This window comes from Terrapene carolina, unplaced genomic scaffold (genome assembly GCF_002925995.2).
Source record: "Terrapene carolina triunguis isolate 2854851 unplaced genomic scaffold, T_m_triunguis-2.0 Scaffold247, whole genome shotgun sequence".
NCBI classification, from domain to species: domain Eukaryota; kingdom Metazoa; phylum Chordata; order Testudines; family Emydidae; genus Terrapene; species Terrapene triunguis.
In genome coordinates this window covers 17,225,693-17,244,805 of record NW_020664598.1, presented here as the reverse complement: position 1 = coordinate 17,244,805, position 19,113 = coordinate 17,225,693, and the positions used below count along the sequence as shown (strand labels likewise).

General features: G+C 40.9%; 1 protein-coding gene across 2 annotated transcripts in view; it reads right to left on the bottom strand.

The window, feature by feature from the left end:
* The window catches only part of DENND5B (DENN domain containing 5B), a 177,670-nt gene extending 163,710 nt beyond the window's left edge, over nucleotides 1-13,960 (bottom strand). For both annotated transcript variants that reach the window (XM_024202591.3, XM_024202593.3), the window contains exon 1: nucleotides 13,712-13,960. In XM_024202591.3, the coding sequence (XP_024058359.1) occupies nucleotides 13,712-13,823 (112 nt within the window). In that variant the 5' untranslated portion in view covers nucleotides 13,824-13,960. The remainder of the gene's footprint in view (nucleotides 1-13,711) is intronic.
* Nucleotides 13,961-19,113: the final 5,153 nt, after the last annotated feature.

Sequence of the window (19,113 nt, the reverse complement as noted above, 5' to 3'; positions counted from 1 at the left end):
CGGGCTGAGGGATGTGCTGGCCGCCGCTTCCCACAGCCCCCATTGGCCTGGAACGGCGAACCACGGCCAATGGGAGCTGCGATCGGCCGAATCTGCGGACGCTGCAGGTGAACAAACCGTCCCAGCCCGCCAGCGGATTTCCCTGACAGGCCACGTGCCAAAGGTTGCCGATCCCGGAGTTAGACCCATACAATACATGAAAGTTGGAAACAGTTTCCCTAATAAGTTAACTAAGATTTACCATGACTCAGTTTCCACACAACCATTCCTTTATTAGTCTAAAAGCCACTTGGTGGTGTTGCATCCACAAGTACGAATACACTGGACTCCTTCAAAATCAGGGACGTAGAATTTAGAACAGAAAATATTTACCAGTAGCTGAAATCCAAGAGGCAATTATTAGGGCTGTTAACTCACGCGATTAACTCAAAAAAATTAAATCGAGATTAATAAGTTTTAATCGCACTGTTAAACAATAGACTACCAATTGAAATTTAATAAATATTTTGGATGTCTTTCTACATTTTCCATGTAGTATTCTGTATTGTAATTAAAATCAAAGTATATATTATTTTTATTACAAATTTGCACTATAAAAAAATTTAAAAAATAGTATTATTTCAATTCACTTCATACAAGTACTGTAGTACAATCTGTCGTGAAAGTGCAACTTACAAATAATGATTTTTGTTATGTAATCGCACTCAAAAACAAAACCATGCAAAACTTCAGAGCCTACAAGTCCACTCAGTTCTACTTCTTGTTCAGCCAATTCCTAAGACAAACAAGTTTATTTACATTTACGGGAGATAATGCTAACTGCTTCTTATTTACAACGTCACCAGAAAGCGAGAACAGGCATTTGCATGGCACTTTTGTAGTTGGCATTGCAAGGTATTTATGTGCCAGATATGCTAAACATTTGTAGGCGCCTTCATGCTTCAACCACCATTACAGAGGACATGCTTCCATGCTGACGACGCTCGTTAAAAAATATAATGCATTAAATTTGTGACTGTACTCCTTGGGGGGGAGGGGGGATTTTATGTGTCCTGTTGTGTTTTACCTGCATTCTACCATATATTTAATGTTATAGCAGTCTCGATTGATGACCCAGCACATGTTCATTTTAAGAACACTTTCACAGCAGATTTGACAAAATGCAAAGAAGGTACCAACGTGAAATTTCTAAAGATAGCTACAGCACTTGGCTCAAGGTTTAAGAATCTGAAGCATCTTCCAAATCTGAGAGGGATGAAGTGTAGAGAATGCTTTCAGAAGTCTTAAAACAGCAACACTACGATGCAGAAACTACAGAACCCAAACCACCAGAAAGAAAATCAACCTTCTGCTGGTAGCATCTGACTCAGATAATGAAAATGATCATGTGCCAGTCTGCACCCCTTTGGACTGTTATTGAGCAAAACCCGTCATCAACATGGATGCATGTCCTCTGGAATGGTGGTTGAAGCATGAAGGGACATATGACTCTTTAGAGCATCTGGCATGTAAATACCTTGTGACGCCAGTTACAGCAGTGCCACGCGAACGCCTGTTCGGACTTTCAGGTGACATTGTAAACAAGAAGCGGGCAGCATTATCTTCTGCAAATGTAAACAAATTTGTTTGTCTGAGCAATTGGCTGAACAAGAAGTAGGACTTGCAGACTCTAAAATTTTACATTGTTTTATTTTTGAATGCAGGTTTTTTGTACGTAATTCTATATTTGTAAGTTCAGCTTTCATGATAAAGAGATTGCACTACAGTACTTGTATTAGGTGAATTGAAAAATACTATTTCTTTTGTTTTTATAAAGTGCAAACACTTGTAACCAAAAATAAATATAAAGCAAGCACTGTACACTTTGTATTCTGTGTTGTAATTGAAATCAATATATTAGAATACCATTTATTTAAATATTTTTGGATGTTTTCTACATTTTCAATTATTGTTTAACAGTGCGATTAATCATGCAATTAATTTTTTTAATCGCTTGACAGCCCTAGAAATTACTGATTATCACAATTTCAAATGTTATGGAGCAGTTAGAAATACCAAACTGACATATTTTAGCCAATTTATAATTGAGCACCTGCAAGGGAACTAGCAAGTCCTAGAAGCACAAAAGAGTCCATAGAAGAGATCTGAACTGGTGCTTTTTTCCCTCCTGCTCCAAGACTATACCAGCTCTCTCAACTGCATTAATTCTGATGGAAAGAGGTATGGAAATCCACATACATCCAGACTGCAAAACACAACTTAAGACATTGGCTCACTCTCATTCAGCTGTTGTGCAGCCAGCAGGAACAAATCAGAGCACTAAGCTTTCTGAGGTCATGATTAGGGCAACCTCATCAGAAAGTTCAGCTCTTTTTCACCTGCTGGTTAGGACAAAGAGCACAGAAGAGGAGACAGGAGTAGTTCAGGACAAAACTGTTTCTATGAGACATCCGACCTCCTGCATTACATACAAGAGTAGAAAACTATTTCATGGTATATAACACGCTACGTGATACTGCACAATATTTTTTTTATGAGCTTCAAAAGGAAAAAGATGAAACAAGCAACCAAAGATGTACTCAATATCTTCAGGCACTTTCTGTTTATATATAGGACATAAGGCACTTTTAGTTATCCCACCCAACACAGAGGTCCACCTTTTTTTTTTTTTTTTTTTAATTAAAAGGAATGACTGCTTAGTAACATTCCTTAGACAAAAAATATTTAGATCTTAGTCATTCCTCGGTTTAAAAACAAGTATTAAATCTGAATGTTCCTGCTTGGATTAAAATTGCACAACATCTGGTGTCACATCTTTAAAGCCTGAAAAAGTCTACATATCTGCAAGTAGTAGAGCAGACAATCCACCCAAAGTAGTATTATCTTGGGAAAAGGCTGATCACACAATCCATCTGTGCTGAGTAGTTGCCAATCATGATGATCTTTGTAGACAAACACTTAGCTGAATGATAATTGTAGTGACTGCAGCCGAAGGTCACAAAATGAAAAGTGGTGCATTATGTATATTTAAAAACCTTGTTCTTCATAACGACTCTTATTTAATATAATGAAATAAGTAAGCCGCACAAGAATACACTATTAGAAATTTTAAGACTGATTTTTTTTTTAAAAAAGGTACAGAGATAGCATTTGTTTTCACTGAAAACCATTTAGAAACAAAACATTCCTGATAATCTGTAAAAATGGTCACTCTTCTGTATTTCTTCAAAATATCCTTTCACTTTCCATCCATCAACATCTCATTTTACTCAGTATTGTACTGTTTCTGAATGTTCTGCCCTGTTTCAGCACTCAGTCGTGGGAGTTAATATTTATACAGATTAACAAAAAACGCTTCATATATGGGAACCAGCTATACTCATAACTTAGTTGTAATGCTAGCTTCTGAGATATTAAAATAAGGAAATTGATTGATACAAAATTCTGAAAACTAACATTTTACAACTTGTTTAATACCATCACCTAGTATGGAAGAAAAAAAAAATTAGCAGTTAGTATATTTTTCTCTGAAGTCTATCACATGATTAAATAATTGAGCAGCATGTCCTTTCTTGCAACCCACTGACAAGCAAAAAAGATTTATCCAATTACATGCTACTTTCATTTGTCTTATTTTAGTGTGTGATGTAAAACAAAAAGCCCCAATCACTAATCAAGAAAAAAGTCAATGTGTGTTCTCCATACACTACTGCAGCAGGCTCCATCTGTCTCCCAATTTTCAATGGACAGACTAAAAGCTCATTCTCTAACCAAGTTATAAATACCTTAGTACATTTCATTGATAGGAGTAGCAGTTGAGTAAATTAATGCTTTGCTTCATGATTCTACTATAAACCCTTTACATCTATTGTCTTTCATTGATAAGAATCCTGAAGCATTTTATTGCTGCAGCCCAAATTTTAGAGAATGTGTGATTGTAGGAATAGCATATAGAAATCAGACATGCAATTGTATGCACAAGTGTGCAGTTAAGACACATAGCTGGCCATTTTGTGCAAGAAAATATTAACATGCATAAATGTGTAGATAAGCACAAAATACTTACTTTTTAAAATAATGTAAATTATATAAGTCACTAGCAGATAAAATTATCTGCAGTAGCCAATGTATATAAAATGACACCTCGGATTAAGGAAAAATTCTGCCATTGTCAACAACATAGAATGGCTGTCACTATGCTTTATAGGGCTTTGCAGATTAAATCCCTCCCCACATCTCTCCCTTTTACAGAATCCAAGTGAATAGGGAAAAAGCTGGAGAGGAGGTGAGGGGAGTAATTCTGGCTTCCCCACTGTGAAGGTCCACTGAAGCCCTGAATATGTTACGTAGATTGCCTGGAAGCAGAGTGCATTTTATGGCTGAATTAAAACCAGTTAAATAATTAGATTAGCTAGCACTAGATACCTCACATTATAAATTTCTGTCCCCCCCGTCTTTTTTTTTTTTTTTTTTTTATTAAAGGAGACAAGCAAGCTACTAGTTAATTGAAATTAAGCATACATATTCCAAGGTGAATACATTTTTTTCCTCCAGTGTGAGTTTTAGAGAAGTGTCATATTGATTCTTGTTTTGTTTTTAGAATAATCTTTTAATATGAGTTTTTAAAAGGTTATTTTTGTAGTCAAAAAGCATATATTCTTTGCAGATCCATCACATACATTCTGATTAAAGTTACCTTAACTTTTATACTATCGCTCAGAGCAGGGTCATTTCAGATCTAGAAGATCTTTAAGCTTACTTTTTTAAAAAGTAACTTCTGTATCAGGGAATGCTCCTTCAAAAATTCAAACGTCAAATATCCACATTGAAATGCTGAAGTTTTTACATTAAATCCATGAGTAATAAGATTTAGTTTTACATTAAGAGGGGACCTAACAGATGTTTTTAGTATGCATAGTAAAGAGACATTAGTTTCTAACTAGGTCACGGATTTGGTATGCAACCTGAACATCACTATTGACAAGGCAGCTATGAAAAAGCTTTATGAATCCTTATTTCCAGCTGTCTGCTACAGGTGCCAAGGAGAACCTGATCTTGAGCAATGTTAGTGATACAGTCAAGTCCTTGTAAACAAGCTCTTGAATAATGGTACATTAAAGAGACATATCAGGTAGGGTACAACATTTACTATTCTTTCAGCCTGTCAACAAGAGGATCACCATATTCCCTTTAACTAGAGGGGTGACAGGTCACATAAGTAGATGAAGATCAAAAAAAAGCAATTCTCATCTACACTGACAAAAATCTAAGACAGATATTTTAAACACACCAGGAACACTATTTTCCATATATATTTCCCCATGTTTTTTGTACATAGTGTTTTATTATGGAAACTCCAGCTTGTCCTTATCAGCTATTACAATAGAAAGTCTATTCTCTCCATCCATATGTACACCACATGGTGTGTATGACTCAGTAAAACCTGTTTAGATGACCCATTACTCCTCTTACAGACCTTCTCTCCTAGCATTTCATTTGAGAAAGCGTCCCCTTCTGTTCAAGTGATGGATGTTAAAACTCCATCACTTCCAAGAGCTCTGACTGAGTTCCAGGTCCCCAAACAATTCCCATCACAACCCCACACTCTCTTGAGATGGAAGAAAAAGTTCATTGACCTGTATGGTGTCAGTAATCAGCTTCTCTGTCTGTCCTTTCCAGGGTCACATCCTGATGGTTTACCTTGACAATCCTAGGGTAACAAATTTACAAAGGCCCCAGACTTTGCATCTTAATTCCAACTTTTTAAAGAAAAAAAATTATATATATATATATATATATATATATATAGCCTCGGAGCTGTCCATTCATTTACCCTTCTTGGAAGAAGGGGGGGGGGGGGAAATCAGGAACAGGAACTGCAACTGTGACAAGATCCCTTTCTATGGTCTTGTCTATACAAGGAAGTTAACCAGCATTACTACTATAACACTATACTTCAACAAACCAAATTGAGAGAAGGCCACTATTATTCTGAATATGACAGTCCAATATAACTAATTGTGAAATTATGTTATAGTAGGGCCAGTAAGGCTTTGTCTAAACTGGGAAACTAAGTGAGAATTTTAATGGCTCTCTACTCTGTGGGTTGTAAAATTGAGTAAAGGAAGATTTTCCATTTATCGAACATCTATTCCTACAAGACATTGAGTCAGTTTTCTTACTAAAATATCTCACCTTACAATTAGAGCCGTTGATTAATTGAAGTTAACTCATGCAATTAACTCAAAAAAATTAATCATGATTAATCGCACTGTTAAACAATAGAATACCATTGACATTAAATATTTTTGGATGTTTTTCTACATTTTCCAATATATTGATTTCTATTACAACACAGACTACAAAGTGTACAGTGCTCACTTAATATTATTTTTTATTACAAATATTTGCGTTGTAAAAATGATATGCTTTCTTCTATTTCTCAATTCACCTCATACAAGTACTGTAGTGCAATCTCTATCGTGAAAGTGCAACTTACAAATGTATATATTTTTTGTTACATTGTTTTGTGTTTGAGTGCAATTATGTAAAACTTTAGCGCCTACAAGTCCACCAGTCCTACTTCAGCCAATAACTAAAACAAACAAGGTGGTTTACATTTGTGGGAGATACTGCTGCCTGCTTCTTAATTACAATGTCACTTGAAAGTGACAACAGACGTTCGCATGCCATTTTTGTAGCTGGCGTTCCAAGGTAGTTACATGCCAGATATACTAAATATTAGTATGATCCTTCATGCTTTGGCCACCATTCCAGAGGACATGCTTCCATACTGATGATGCTTGTTAAAAAAGTAATGTGTTAATTAAATTTGTGATTGAACTCCTTGGGGGAGAACTGTACATCTCCTGTTCTGTTTTACCTGTATTCTGCATATATTTCATCCAAACTGCTAACATGATGACCCAGCACATGTTGTTCATTTTAAGAACCCTTTCACTGCAGATTTGACAAATCGGAAAGAAGGTACCGATGTGAGATTTCTAAAAATAGCTACAACACTCGACTCAAGGTTTAAGAATTTGAAGTGTCATCCAAAATCTGAGAGGTACGAGGTGTGGAGCATGCTGTCACAAGTCTTAAAAGAGCAACACTATGATGCAGAAACGACAGAACCCAAACCACCAAAAAAGAAAATCAACCTTCTCCTGGTGCCATCTGATTCAGATAATGAAAATAAACATGCGTCAATCCGCTCTGCTTTGGACAGTTATCGAGCAGAACCCGTCATCAGCATGGACACATGTCCCCTGGAATGGTGGTTGAAGCATCAACGGGCATACGAATCTTTAGCACATCTGGTACCTAAATATCTTCCAACGCTGGCTACAACAGTGCCATGCCAACTCCAGTTCTCACTTTCAGGTGATATTGTAAACAAGAAGCGGGCAGCATTATCCCCTGCAAATTGTAACCAACTTGTTTATCTGAGCAATTGGCTGAAGTAGGACTGAGTGGACTTGTAGGCTCTAAAGTTTAACTTTTGTTTTTAATGCAGTTATGTTACAAATACACACACACAAACACGTAAGTTGCACTTTCATGATAAAGAGATTGCACTACAGTACTTGTATGAGGTCAATTGAAAAACACTTTTTTTTTTTTTAAACAGTGCAAATATTTGTAATCAAAAATATAAAGTGAGCATTGTACACTTTTTGTATTCTGTGTTGGAACCGAAATCAATATATTAGAAAAAGTAGAAACCTCCAAAAATATTTAAATAATAATAGAATACCATTTAACAGCATAATTAATTTCAATTAATTTTTAATCACATGATTAATGGTGATTATTATTTTAATCGCTTGACAGGCCTACTTACAATCTACTCTTTTGCTTAAAACGGAACCTTTCTGAAGTTTTATTGTGATACTAGAGAGACAAGGTGGATGGGGTAATATCTCTTATTGGACCAACTTCTGTTGGTGAGCGGGACAAGCTTTTGAGTTACACAGAGCTCTTTTTCCGGTCTGGGAAACGTACTCAGAGTGTCACAGCTAAATACAAGATTGCAGAGAGATACAGATATGCTAAAACTCTCTCTTCAATCTTGTATTTAGCTGTGACACTCTGAGTACGTTTCCCAGACGGGAAAAAGAGCTCTGTGTAATTCAAAAGCTTGTCCCGCTCACCAACAGAAGTTGGTCCAATAAGAGATATTACCCCATCCACCTTGTCTCTAATATCCTGGAACCGACATGGTTACAACAAGATTACACAGTACCACAATTAATGCAATAAGGTATAAAAAAATTAAGCTGCAGTACAACATTTTTGATAAATGCTATCTTCAAAGTACAGTTAGTATTCAAAATTTAAAACTCCCCAAACTTATTTAATTCATGTCCATAAATTTCACAAATTGAACTGTTATCTTTCCTTTTACACCCTGGGCCAAGTCTCAGTATTTACTAGGATGGATTCATTTTATAGCCATGTAAATCTGAAGCTGACTGTTTAATAGCTGCTTTAGTTTTTATCTGAAAGTAGGCGGCTTAAAGAGAAAAATAAACTTGAATTTACTGTGTTTCCATCTCAGGACACGGGAGAAAAGTTGTCATACACGCTATTTGGTACAGATTTCAATAGGACACAAACAAATACTGAATTTTCATGCTCTTCAGGATACAGGTCACATCAAACATATTGCTCCTCTTCTGATGCCAACTAGCTATTAAGCTCCAGCACAAGCTTGAATCCTCTTTTCTCACCCACCATAAGAGGAGATTTTCTTCCAGCTTCAAAACCAGTTTTGTAGTAGCGCCAAGTAGTTTCTTGGCTTGAAATCACATATATACAACGTTACAAACACCTCCAGCATTCAACACATTAAAGGCCAGGTAACTAGAGACACATTTTTAGTAAATTAAACTGCCAATGAATTACCCTTAGGATAAAAATATTAATTGGATATTATGGCATTGGATCCATTTCTTATTTGATAAATAAGCACTCAAACTGAACTAACATTAAAGAGAGCACAGAGGAACTAAGCAAACTAAGACATTGTTGCATTGTGATGGCAAATTTAATTTACAAGACAGCTTGTTTATAAACACTCATTGTTTACAAAATAAGTCACTAGGTTGTTTCCACAAAATTAAGCAGAATGCACAGACACACACGGCCAATTTATGTTTAAATGTAGGTAATGTGTACTACAAGGGCTATCCCTAGTTAAAGGGAACACATAGATCATGTAATTCCAGATGATGTTGGAATGCTGACTCATTTGGCAACTTGTCAGTAAGCCCCATGACTTAGTGAAGCGTCTGTGCTTCACTGCTGATCCCAAATGAGTCCCGTGGGGTAGGGGGAAAGAGGGGAATCTAACTTCCATTCAAAATTCATTAGGGAAAAAAATATGGTACTACTCACATAGCAGGAGAGCTAACCTCTTCCAATTTCTGACATATTTGGAGTTCCCAACTGTAACTCAATTCTATTAAGACCACAGTTCAGCAAGGCACTTACAGATGTGCTTAACAGCATGTGAATAGTGACTATAACAGGATTTACATGCTTAAAGTTAAGCATGTGCTTAATTACGTTGCTGGACTGGGGGGTAGTTTTCCTGTCACTGGAGTAACTGTGCTGCTCCTGGAAGACTATGATTTACTGCAGTCTGATACAGAGATGGGAACCCTATCAAAGCTACATAATGCCATTATGCCAGTATTTAATTTTTTTAAAAAGAATTTTAAACACACACATAGAAGATGACAATATATTTCTTTAACAGCTTCAAAGGTCTAATTTACACTACAGCCCCAGGCCAGGCCACACATTTTTTATGTTGTATGAACAAGGAAGAAAGTACGTTGCTGTCCAGGCCCCTCTATCTCCATCATATAATAGTCAACAAGCCACTTCACTTGCCATTAAATCATAACCAAGGAAGGAAGCTGTTACTGTTGCCCAGACCCGTAATCAGACTAATGTCCATGCTGCTGGTTTTGCAATATTTTTCCAGTACCATAAATCTAATTAAAAATGTCAAGAGTAATTTACATTATTTTAATGCAATAAGATGTATTATCCTTATTACTGTGCTCTCATTACACTTTTATAATAAGATGCAAAGGGGCCAATAAGAACCTTGATCAGTTTATGTAACAACATTTTTTTGTACTGCTGCAGCACTCAGAGGTCCCAACTGAGCATCTGGGACACACTGTGCTAGGCGCTATGCACAGATGTATTAGAAAATCACTGCACCAAAGAGCTTACAGTCAAAGCATATGACAAGAGAAAACAGGTAGATGCAACAAATAAGCAGAGGAAGGTCAAAGTAACAGTGAGACAAACAAGCATAATAAGCAACACATCTATTGCTTAGCCATACAATTTTGTTTAATATGGTATACCGGGGGAGGGGGGGAGGGAGAGTTCTGGGATGTTTTTACAGTGTTACTGTAAACATATTATTGAGTTAAAGTATATTACTTTTATATGATTGTTACTAAGTTGAACAGCAAAATGTTCAATGTACATACTCAAGCCATATTGTTGGAATTGGACTACTTTAAAACTTGATAAAACAGCATTAGAATAACTCAGAGTTAAAGACAATATTTTTTAAAAATGCTTTCAAGTCATTTATTTTTAAACAAATATTTTAATACCTCCCCTATGAGTTCAGGTTTTCAACCACACACACACACACACACCCCTCTTGTCCTAGACCTGACAATGCCAATTCTTCCTACTGAAAGAAAGAAAGGAAAAAAAAAAAAAGTCTGACTAGTGGTGTTAGAACTGGTGAACTGAAGACACTAAATTAACACGTGAAATGAAACCTCAAAAAAGTACAGTATATTATTTATATTCACCCATGAACAGTCCTCATTTTGTCTTACAATTTCTGCTTAAGCTGTTTCACATAGTAAGTCAGCTAATTCATATATGAGGTGGTGATAAACTCTTCTTAAGACAGTGTTGGCTAGCAAGTTATTTTCAGAAACAGGAATAAGAAACAATAAGTTTAAAGTGTTAAAACCTTAAAAGGTTATATTATGCAAGTCAGATTTAGTACACTGTTCACCTTCAGTGGTGAGATACCACATAAACCAGGAGTTTTCTATTGAAACTAGCAGAATTTAGATATGCAAATGAAAGTATCAATTTTAAGACAAGAAATTTTAAATTAACAGTCCCAGCATAACCTTATCTATGTGGCTAGTGCACAGCACACAGGGTCTTTCATTATGTGATTACACAATTTACATTAATACAAAGGGACAGATGCAATTATTTTGAAACTTAGATTAATGTATTTTAGACAAGAGAATGAAATTCAAATTGTGTCAGTCTTACTAAAAAAGTTCAGAAAATAAAGATCTTTCTATTATTGTCCAGTATGTCAAGATCCATTATATAATGAAAATCCTTACGGCAGTGATGCACACCACCAGGCAGATTTAAGCTTCCCACAGCAACCTTACTCCCTGATCCTGCAAATGTTTACATACATGGGTAACTTTACTCAAGTACATAGTCCTATTGACAGCAATGGGGACTATTCACGTGAGTAGTCAAGTTATACACGTGCATAACAGTCTGCAGAATTAGGGCTCTAGTGTGGAATTTCTTGACTTTGTGCAATTAAACCTCAGACAAAGCTGTGGTTGGTTTAATGTTTTGGTATTTTTAAAGTAAAAATTTAATTTTTAATAACTTTCTAATTATTTGTTCCGTAAACTTTACCTGCCTTTATTTGAATGTACAATCCAGAAATACAGTTGAATGGATTTTCTATTAACTTCCCAAAATATGCAACTCAATGCTAAGAACAAGTATGAGTAACCTCATCTCCAAAAGTTATTTCAGAAAGTTAAAATTTGAGTCTCTAGAAATCTGCAGTAAATTTTGTCACTTTTATACTGGGATAGTCCCTCCTGGATTCTATGAAAATTTGGGAGAAAATCCTGCCAAAATAATTAAAGAAAGTATTCTTTATTTCACCCAGTCTTTCAAACCCCCTCTCCCTCCAAGATTTTATTACACTATTCAAAATTTCCAATCCCCCTAGATTTTTTTATTTAATTCCAGACTTAAATTGGGACGGGGGGGGGGGGAGAGGAAGAGTGGGGGGAGGTGTCACATTTGATAGAACATTCAGTTATTTTTATATTTGCAACAGTCTCCTTTTGCAATGTCCATCTAAGGGAGTCCCACCACACTGGGTGAAGCACAGCCACTGTATGTTTATAATGTACTGGCCAGCAATGAATAAATGGAGACTTTTTGGTTTTCGTCAGTAAGATTCATGAATAAACACTCCATTTTTAATCATTTCTGCACTGGCCTTCAAATTAAATGCTGTTTCCAACTCAAAGTGCTTTCACATAAACCGGTTTCTAACAAAATTTTACCACCTCCACACTGGCGGGACAAGTTACATTTTTTAAAAAGACACTTTTAATCACTTTCTCATCCCCCACTCCCCTCCCCAAAAAAGGGGAGGGGGAGAAGAGGTAAAACATTTTGATACAGGAGGACTGACGTTAACAGTACCCTCTTAAAAACGTTTCCTTTTCTGTTTGAAGCTGAATGCGTTGGAGGACTTAAAATACAACTGCGGCCCAAGATTCTTGGTTCACCACCTTGGAGAAGGCCTCTTAGTTGTCCCTATATCCCTCTATATCAGTTACCCCCTCCCAACTCAGACCTGCGGTGAAATACTAGTGTGCTTCACACCCTCCAAAACAATTTACTTTGATTTTCTACTAATGGCGGAAAACCCAAACCTTCAGGAGGGAGAACCACGGCAGGGGCAGAAACAGCCTGTTTCATAGTGCCAGAAGGTACAAAGGTAGCCTTCCTGCTCTTTGAGCCCAAGTTACCGCTCAATGCACACGTTTCTGAATGATTACATCTTCACAGCAACCTCTGAAGTATGAGGCAAATGCAGCTAAACTTAAAGGATAAAGTCCAAGCGGTAATAAGATTACAGCAGCACATCTGAATGGGATCTGCTTACTCCCACTGACATAACCAGTCCTAGCCACTGCAGCTGGTTTCTATAAAGCACCGCCACTGAAAGTGAGGCGGTGGGCAGAGGGAAGCCGGAAGCCTTTTCAGAGAACGGTGAATGCAATCGTGCTTTGCATCCAGTTGGTTTCTTGTGCTGCAATTAGTGGCTGGAACCCAGGCTTCTTGGGTGGGTGGGAAGAGTTCGAGCAATACAAGGAGAAATTACCAAATGAGATTTCAGAACCAGCCCCCCCGCCGCATTATTAAGCAAATCCCTTGGGAGTGACTCCCCGGGAACGTACTAGGAACACAATGAAGACGCCGAACAGCCTGTGCACCTCGATGTGCAGGGAAGAGAGTGCCCAGGCCTGCTGTAGGGTTTGTGCAGAGACACAGGCAGGCAGCCCCCGCGGGACCAGCATCCCCTGGGTGCGCTGCTCTCACCGGGATATTAATAGTCGCTATTAACCTGTTAGCGCGCAAACGCACCCGCCCAGGCACCCCCCGCCTGCTAACGCTACGGAGAATACATGGCAATGACAGGGAGGGCAAACAAACACCACCGCCATCCGGGGTGGAGGGGGGTTGCAGAGAAAGGGGCTCCAGGGAGGACACGGCAGAAGGTTGCAGCAGGGATAAAGGGGCAATGAAATGCAGCCCGGGAACCACCCGGCGTCCCCTACCTGCTGCAGCGCAGCGCCCCCCCGCTTACCGGCCAGTTCGTCGGGCTCCAGCCCGCTGTCCGCGTCGGTCCCGCACACGACGAAGTAGTGAGCGAAGCGGCAGGGGGCCGAGCCGGGCCCGGGGGCAGCGCTCCCACTCATCTCTGCTGCTGCTCTAGCCGCCGCCGCTGCTGCTGCTGCTGCTCTGCGCTGGCCCCGGCGCGCGGGGGCCGGGCCGGGCTCTCGCGCTCCTGCCGCCGGTCACAGCAGCGGCGTCTCCATCCCCAGGGGCAGGGTCTCGCGCGGGTCCGGGGGGGGGCAGCAGCCGCGGCTCGCGCTCCCGCAGGACCCCGCCGGGCACTAGAGCGCAGCGAAGGGCTCGCGCCGCCAGCAGCGAGCGCTCAGGCGGTGGCACTGCATGCAATGCCCCCAGCCGCTGTCAGCTGAGCGGGAAGGGGGGGGTGGGCAGCGCCGGCTGGGCTGAGCGCCCTCCCTGCTGCAGCAGCCAATCACAGCGAGGGGAAGGGGTGGGCACAGCGGGACATTTAAATCACTGCACGGGAGTGGGGGGCGGGTACCGCCCGGGCACACTCGGCCCTCCCCCTCCCCCCAGCCCAAGGCTGCTGTATTGCGGCGCGGCGCGCAGCTCTCTGCGCAGGTCACGGATAACAACGTGGCCCCAAGGAGCTGCGATCTCTCCCAGCAGGACTCTAAACCGGAGCGCGGAGACGTAAAGGCGAAGCATGGTTTGTTTAGACTCACGGCCCAGTTTACTGCCTAATTCTGGAGCTCGCCTGTGGCTGCCCAGTTTGCTCCACTGTGACAGTGTACCCCATAAGGCTTTATGGGGAGGGGGTGCTTATAAATGTATGTATGACATAACTGGAATATATTTTGTGCTGCCTGTGCCATGTAATATATCTCCGTAAAGGTTATGGTCTACTATATCTGTTCATCCTATTTGTATATCTATATTATTTTCTACTTGAGGTTAAGAATATGGGCTGTATGCTGGCTTGGTTTCTAAGTAAGCTTTGGGAGGCATTTGGTCAGCTTCTTTAGGAAGGAATTCGCCATGTTAAGTACCTGATGAGGAAACACTTGAAGAACAATGCATCTTGGAATGCTCCAATCCACATAAGAAGTCTTCCTGGAGACATGCAAGATACCATGTGGACAATGGCTTCGGCCTGTAAAGACTGAGTCATGCAGGGACATGTGACTTGCCCAGGTGACTCCAGAACTCCATCTTGGAGCTGGACTTTGCATAGGAGGGAGGAGGGGGGTCTCCACCCACAAGAGAGAGTCTATTTAAACCCGTGGGAGACCCCTCCATTTGGTCTTGAGCTGGCTAAGGAAGGAGCCTCTCCACCCCCCCAGGATACTTGAAGGGAACTGGAACAAAGGACAGTAACTACAGGGGGTGTGAGTGATTGCTGGACCCAGGCTAAAAGGTGATTAGCCTGTAAAAGGGAGCATACTGGAACTGGTGAGGAACTTATCTGTATTTAGTTTGATTAGACATACATTTGCGCATTTTATTTTATTTTGCTTGGTGACTTACTTTGTTCTGTCTTTTACTACTTGGAACCACTTAAATCCTACTGTCTGTATTTAATAAAATCACTTTTTATTTAGTAATTTACTCAGAGTATGTATTAATACCTGGGGGAGCAAACAACTGTGCATATCTCTCTATCAGTGTTATAGAGGGCAAACAATTTATGAGTTTGCCCTGCATAAGTTTTATGCAGGGTAAAACGGATTTATTTGGGTTTAGACCCCATTGGGAGTTGGGCATCTGAGTGCTAAAGACAAGCACACTTCTGGGAGCTGTTTTCAGGTAAACTTGCAGCTTTGGGGCAAGTGATTCAGACCCTGGGTCTGTGTTGAAGCAGACGGGAGTGTCTGGCTCAGCAAGACAGGGTGCTGGAGTCCTGAGCTGGCAGGGAAAACAGGAGCAGGGGTAGTCTTTGCACATAAGGTGGCAGCTCCCAAGGGGGTTTCTGTGATCAAAAGTCTATGGCAGGATCTCCTGGTAGGGAAAACAATCCTGTAACCGCTGCAGCCAATGCAGTGTGAGGTGTGCACTCAGATCCAGACGTGCCAGCTGCCCCATTCAGCCAATTAGACCTTTGGCAACATTTTAAAAAGCACCTAACTGATTTAGGAGCCAAAGGCCTGGTGTACACTGAGGGTATGTCTTCCCTACACAGCTTTTAGCGACATGGCTGTGTCACTACAGCCGTGCTGCTAAAAGTCACGCAGTGTAGCCGCTGTTTGTCGGCTCTCCTGCTGACAAAAAACTTCCACCCCCAACGAGCGGCTTTTGCGTTGTTGGCAGGAGAGCGCGTCTGCCGACAAAGCGCTGTTCACACTGGCACTTGTCGTTGGCAAAACTTTTGTCTTTCGGGGAGGAGGGAGGTTTAAACATCTTTGAAAGACAAAAGTTTTGTCATTCAATTGCCAGTGTAGACATAGCCTTAAAATTTAGATCAACCTAGGCCAGCACATCCCTCGCCCGCGCCGCTTCCCGCCACCCCCATTGGCCCGGGACGGCCGAACCTGCCGCGTCAGCAGGTAAATAAACTGGCCCGGCCCGCCAGGGTGCTTACCCTGGCGAGCCGCGTGCCAAAGGTTGCCGACCCCTGACCTAGGCCATGTCTACTTGTACAGCTGCACCACTGCAGCACATCTGGTGAAGACACTCAATGCCAGTGGTTCTTAACCTATTTACCATTGTGGGCCTCATACAATACTACCTCTATGGCCCTGAGGATGTCACATGGGCTGCAGCTCTGTGCCGAATGGGCTGCAAGCAGCCCGCCGGCCACATGTTGAGAACCACTGCTCTATGCAGACCAGAGAGAGCTCGCCCATCAGCATAATAAAACCATCCCTGCGAGAGGCAGAAACTATGTCAGCGGGAGAAGCTCTCCCGCTGACATAGCATTGTGCACACTGACACTTATGTCGGTGTAACTTATGTCGCTCAAGGGGGTAGAATATTCACACCCATGAGTGACAAGTTTTGCCGACATAGGCAGTAGTGTAGTCATAGCCTTAGGTACAGGAATAGTCAGTACTAGCTCAACGGAAGACTTCTAGGTGGATTAACTATAGCAATGGGGAGAACCCCTCCCATTGCTGTAATGAGAGTCTTCACCAAAGCGCTACAGTGGTGCCACTAGGGTGACCAGATTTCCCGATTTTATAGGGACAGTCCCAATTTCTGGGTCTTTTTCTTATATAAGCTCCTATTACCCCTCACCCCCGTCCCGCTTTTTCACATTCGCTGTCTGGTCACCCTAGGTGCCACTGCAGCATTTCTAATAAGGAAACAGTCTTAGGTTGACCTAGCTATGTCACTCAGAGGCTGTGAATTAGGTTCTTCTGTCAACCTAGCTACCACCTCTAGAGGTGGTGAACTAACTAGAGCAGTGGAAAAACTCTTTCCGTCGCTGTAGGACGTGTCTACACTACAGTGCTATTATGGTAGAACTGCAGCATCATAGCTTGCCATTGTAGCATCTGTAGTGTAGACAAAACCTAAGTCCCATTTTCAATAATGACTTTGTCTGCACTACAGTCATTGAGGTGCATTTGAGAATTTTACCCATTGATTCGGGAACTAAAGGTAACAATATTTGGCATAGTGAAAAACTGAAAACGTGTTTTAAAAAAGTATTGTAATGTAAAAATAATAAAAAATTATGAAAGTATTATTCAACTTTCATAAAAGCTTTATTTTTTAAATTTAGATTGCAGAATTTCTACTAAAGTGCTGCAGAATCCAGAATGTGTGTCCCTCCAGCTATGGAGTACACAGGACACTGATGTACCTTAGATTTTGTGAGGCTTATAGCAATGTATGTTTTCAGAAGGAATTTTAAAGAGGGGAGGGGTGAGTACAGAGCACAACCCAGACAGTGTGTTTGATGCTGTGTAAACAAAGAGGAAGAAGATGCAACCCATGCCTTGAGACATGTCTATCATGGAGGATTGTAGGAAAAATTCCCACCAATACTACCATTGTTTCAACTGCACAAGTGCTAGTGCTGGAGAGAGCCCTATATTATACAAGGCTCCAGTGGCAACCAGAGTAAATTTAATCAACATAGATATAAGAATACCAGAAGCCATCAAAACTACTCTAAGGCTAGGTCTACACTACGGGGGAGGGAGGTCGACCTAAGATACGCAACTTCAGCTACTCGAATAGCGTAGCTGAAGTTGCGTATTTTAGGTCGACTTACCTGGCTGTGAGGACGGCGGCGAGTCGACCGCTGCTGCTCCCCCGTCGACTCCGCTTCCGCCTCTCGCTGCGGTGGAGTTCCGGAGTCGACAGCAGAGCGATCGGGGATCGATTTTATCGCGTCTACACTAGACACGATAAATCGATCCCCGATAGATCACTACCCACCGATCCGGTGGGTAGTGAAGACGTGCCCTAAGACACTCTAAAAATGTAAGGCAGACTAAAGTCAATTATACTGGTTAAAATTGGAAGAGGAATAGATTATTTTGGATTCTATTAATATTTACTTTAAAATTCATAAACTATTTATGGAAACTATGGCCAGTATAAAAACATATCTGACCAGACTGTCAAAAATCAGTAGGTGGCTGCTGAGCTACCGATCCTCCTTCCCTTGGCACCCATAAGGCATAAGCAAGAGTTCCACAAAAACATTAGCAGTCTATGGCTGCTTCACCACCTCCTTCTAAGGCTATGTCTACATTACAACTTATGTCGGCAGAACTAATGTCACTCAGGGATATGAAAAAACCACCCCCCGAGTGATGTAAGCACCGGTGTGGACAGTGCTATGTCGGTGGGAGAGCTTCTCCAACTGACAGCTTCTGCTGCTCGTGGAGGTGGTTTTATTATGCTGGGAGAGCTCTCTCCCGTCGGCATAGAAAGTCTTCACCAGACACACTGCAGCGGCACAGCTGCATTGGTGCCGCTGCAGCGCTGTATGTGTAGAAAAGCACGTAAGAGGTAGCCTTTGGAAGTACCTACAAGTCTCCTTACTACAGTCATTGCCAAATGAATAATTAAGGAACCCTATTAATCTATACTGCACAGTACTATCATAAATTCACTTCAGGACTATTCTGATCTATTAACAATAGTTTGCAGTGTTGTTGTAGCCATGTTGGTCCCAGAATATTAGAGAGACAAGGTGGGTGAAGTATTATCTTTTGGGGGGGAATCACATCGTAAAGATGTGATTCCCGACCCCCCTCTTTTGGCCTTCAAACAACCCCCACAGTCTCACCATACTCATCATGAGAAGCAAGCACCCTATACACCAGGACACACCAACTCAAAGCAGCACCAGACTCTGCCATAACAACAGATGCAAAACCTGCAGACAATATCTCCAATGCTACGATGATCAATGCCCCCCACAACACACCATTCAAGATTCATGGGTCCTACACATGA